The 2,434-nt window shown below is 61.1% G+C and overlaps 1 protein-coding gene across 1 annotated transcript in view; it reads right to left on the bottom strand.

Annotated features, from left to right (window-relative positions):
• LOC102249004 (mucin-22-like) overlaps nucleotides 1–2,434 on the bottom strand; it is a gene marked incomplete at its 5' end in the record, with an annotated part of 9,496 nt that overhangs the window by 3,885 nt on the left and 3,177 nt on the right. Inside the window, 2 exons of the mRNA XM_014537274.1 lie at nucleotides 518–1,051; nucleotides 1,164–1,389. Of these exons, the coding sequence (XP_014392760.1) occupies nucleotides 518–1,051; nucleotides 1,164–1,389 (760 nt within the window). The remainder of the gene's footprint in view (nucleotides 1–517; nucleotides 1,052–1,163; nucleotides 1,390–2,434) is intronic.

Genomic DNA, 2,434 nt, shown 5'->3' with positions numbered 1-2,434 from the left:
CAGAAGTGCTGGGTGGAACCACCTGGTGGGGGGCGTTCGCACAGAAGTGCTGGGTGGAACCACCTGGTGGGGGGCGTTCGCACAGAAGAGCTGGGTGTAACCACCTGGTGGGGGGCGTTCGCACAGAAGAGCTGGGTGTAACCACCTGGTGGGGGGCGTTCGCACAGAAGAGCTGGGTGTAACCACCTGGTGGGGGGCGTTCGCACAGAAGAGCTGGGTGTAACCACCTGGTGGGGGGCGTTCGCACAGAAGAGCTGGGTGTAACCACCTGGTGGGGGGCGTTCGCACAGAAGAGCTGGGTGTAACCACCTGGTGGGGGACGTTCGCACAGAAGAGCCGCTGACTGGGTGGAAGTGATGGATTCTAACCACAGGAGGGGAGGCCGGAGCAGAAACAAGCAGGAATGGAGAGGAGGGGGTGGCATTGGAGCTCATAGGTGGTGAGACTGGACCAGAGTCTAGGCCCGAGATCATAGGGGCAGCTGAGAGGTGCTTAGAGCAGATGAGGCAACAGCTACCTGAGACCACGGTGTTGGGCATGGACGGAGGAGAGAAGTCCGCTGCCTTGGTGGGCACCACGGTGGTGAAGGTGCCCGTGGAAGGCCTGGCGATGCTGGTGAAGCCTCCTGTGGCCCCGGGAGCAGAGGTGGAGGCCAGCAGGTGTGATGAGGTCCCCGTGAGCGCTGTGGAGGGCACGGAAGCAGAGGCAGGGCCTGTGGTGCTCTCAGAGGCTGAGGCGGAGACGGTCAGGGCCTGAGAAACTGTGGTGCTGTTTGCAGGGGACACAGAGGTGGTGGGAAAATCTGTGGTGAGTGGAACGGCTGAGGAGGAGGCTGTGCTGGACTTCGTGGGATCAGAGCCCACGGTGTAGACTGTGCTGCTCAGGGATGGTGGGGAGGACAACAGAGTGGAGGCCATGCTACTAACAGATGCTGATGTGATCACAGGGGGTGGGCTGGAGCCCGCACTAGTCTTAGGTAATACAGTGGAGGATGTGGTGAGGTCAGACCCTGGAGTAGAGACTGTCATGGGCACATACGCTGTGCTGGAAGCTGTAGTGGTGGCAGGGGCTGTGGTGAAACCTGTTGAGGTGGCAGGGGCTTTGGGGGAAGATACTATTGTAGCAGGGGCACTGCTGGAAGCTGCAGTGGTTTCAGAGGCTGCAGCGGAAGTTGAAGTCATTGCAGGGGCTGCAGTGGAAGGTATAGTGGTTGCAGGGGCTGTAGTGGAAGGTGTAGTGGTTGCAGGGGCTGTGGTGAAAGCTGTATTCATTGCAGGGGCTGTAGTGGTTGTAGGGGCTGTGGGAGAAGCTACTGTGATTGAAGAGGCTGTGGTGGAAGCTGTAATGGTTGTAGGGGCTGTGTTGGAAGATACTATGGTTGCAGGGGTTCTGCTGGAAGCTGCAGTGGTTTCAGAGGCTGTGGTGGTTGCAGGAGCTGTGGTGGTTAAAGGGGCTGTGGTGGATGCAGGGGCTGTAGTGGTTGTAAGGGCTGTGGTGGATGCAGGGGCCATGGTGGTTGCAGGGGCCTTAGTGGTTGTAGGGACCATGGTGGTTGTAGGGGCCCTAGTGGTTGCAGGGGCTATGGTGATTGTAGGGGCTGTGGTGGTTGCAGGGGCTGTGGTGGTTGTAGGGGCTGTGGTGGTTGCAGGGGCTGTGGTGGTTGTAGGGGCTGTGGTGGTTGCAGGGGCTGTGGTGGTTGTAGGGGCTGTGGTGGTTGCAGGGGCTGTGGTGGTTGTAGGGGCTGTGGTGGTTGCAGGGGCTGTGGTGGTTGTAGGGGCTGTGGTGGTTGCAGGGGCTGTGGTGGTTGTAGGGGCTGTGGTGGTTGCAGGGGCTGTGGTGGTTGTAGGGGCTGTGGTGGTTGCAGGGGCTGTGGTGGTTGTAGGGGCTGTGGTGGTTGCAGGGGCTGTGGTGGTTGTAGGGGCTGTGGTGGTTGCAGGGGCTGTGGTGGTTGTAGGGGCTGTGGTGGTTGCAGGGGCTGTGGTGGTTGTAGGGGCTGTGGTGGTTGCAGGGGCTGTGGTGGTTGTAGGGGCTGTGGTGGTTGCAGGGGCTGTGGTGGTTGTAGGGGCTGTGGTGGTTGCAGGGGCTGTGGTGGTTGTAGGGGCTGTGGTGGTTGCAGGGGCTGTGGTGGTTGTAGGGGCTGTGGTGGTTGCAGGGGCTGTGGTGGTTGTAGGGGCTGTGGTGGTTGCAGGGGCTGTGGTGGTTGTAGGGGCTGTGGTGGTTGCAGGGGCTGTGGTGGTTGTAGGGGCTGTGGTGGTTGCAGGGGCTGTGGTGGTTGTAGGGGCTGTGGTGGTTGCAGGGGCTGTGGTGGTTGTAGGGGCTGTGGTGGTTGCAGGGGCTGTGGTGGTTGTAGGGGCTGTGGTGGTTGCAGGGGCTGTGGTGGTTGTAGGGGCTGTGGTGGTTGCAGGGGCTGTGGTGGTTGTAGGGGCTGTGGTGG

The sequence above is a fragment of the Myotis brandtii genome, unplaced genomic scaffold (genome assembly GCF_000412655.1).
Source record: "Myotis brandtii unplaced genomic scaffold, ASM41265v1 scaffold1750, whole genome shotgun sequence".
In the NCBI taxonomy this organism is placed as follows: Eukaryota; Metazoa; Chordata; class Mammalia; order Chiroptera; family Vespertilionidae; genus Myotis; species Myotis brandtii.
Note: the sequence above shows the minus strand (reverse complement) of the source record. Positions and strands in the feature narration are given on the sequence as shown.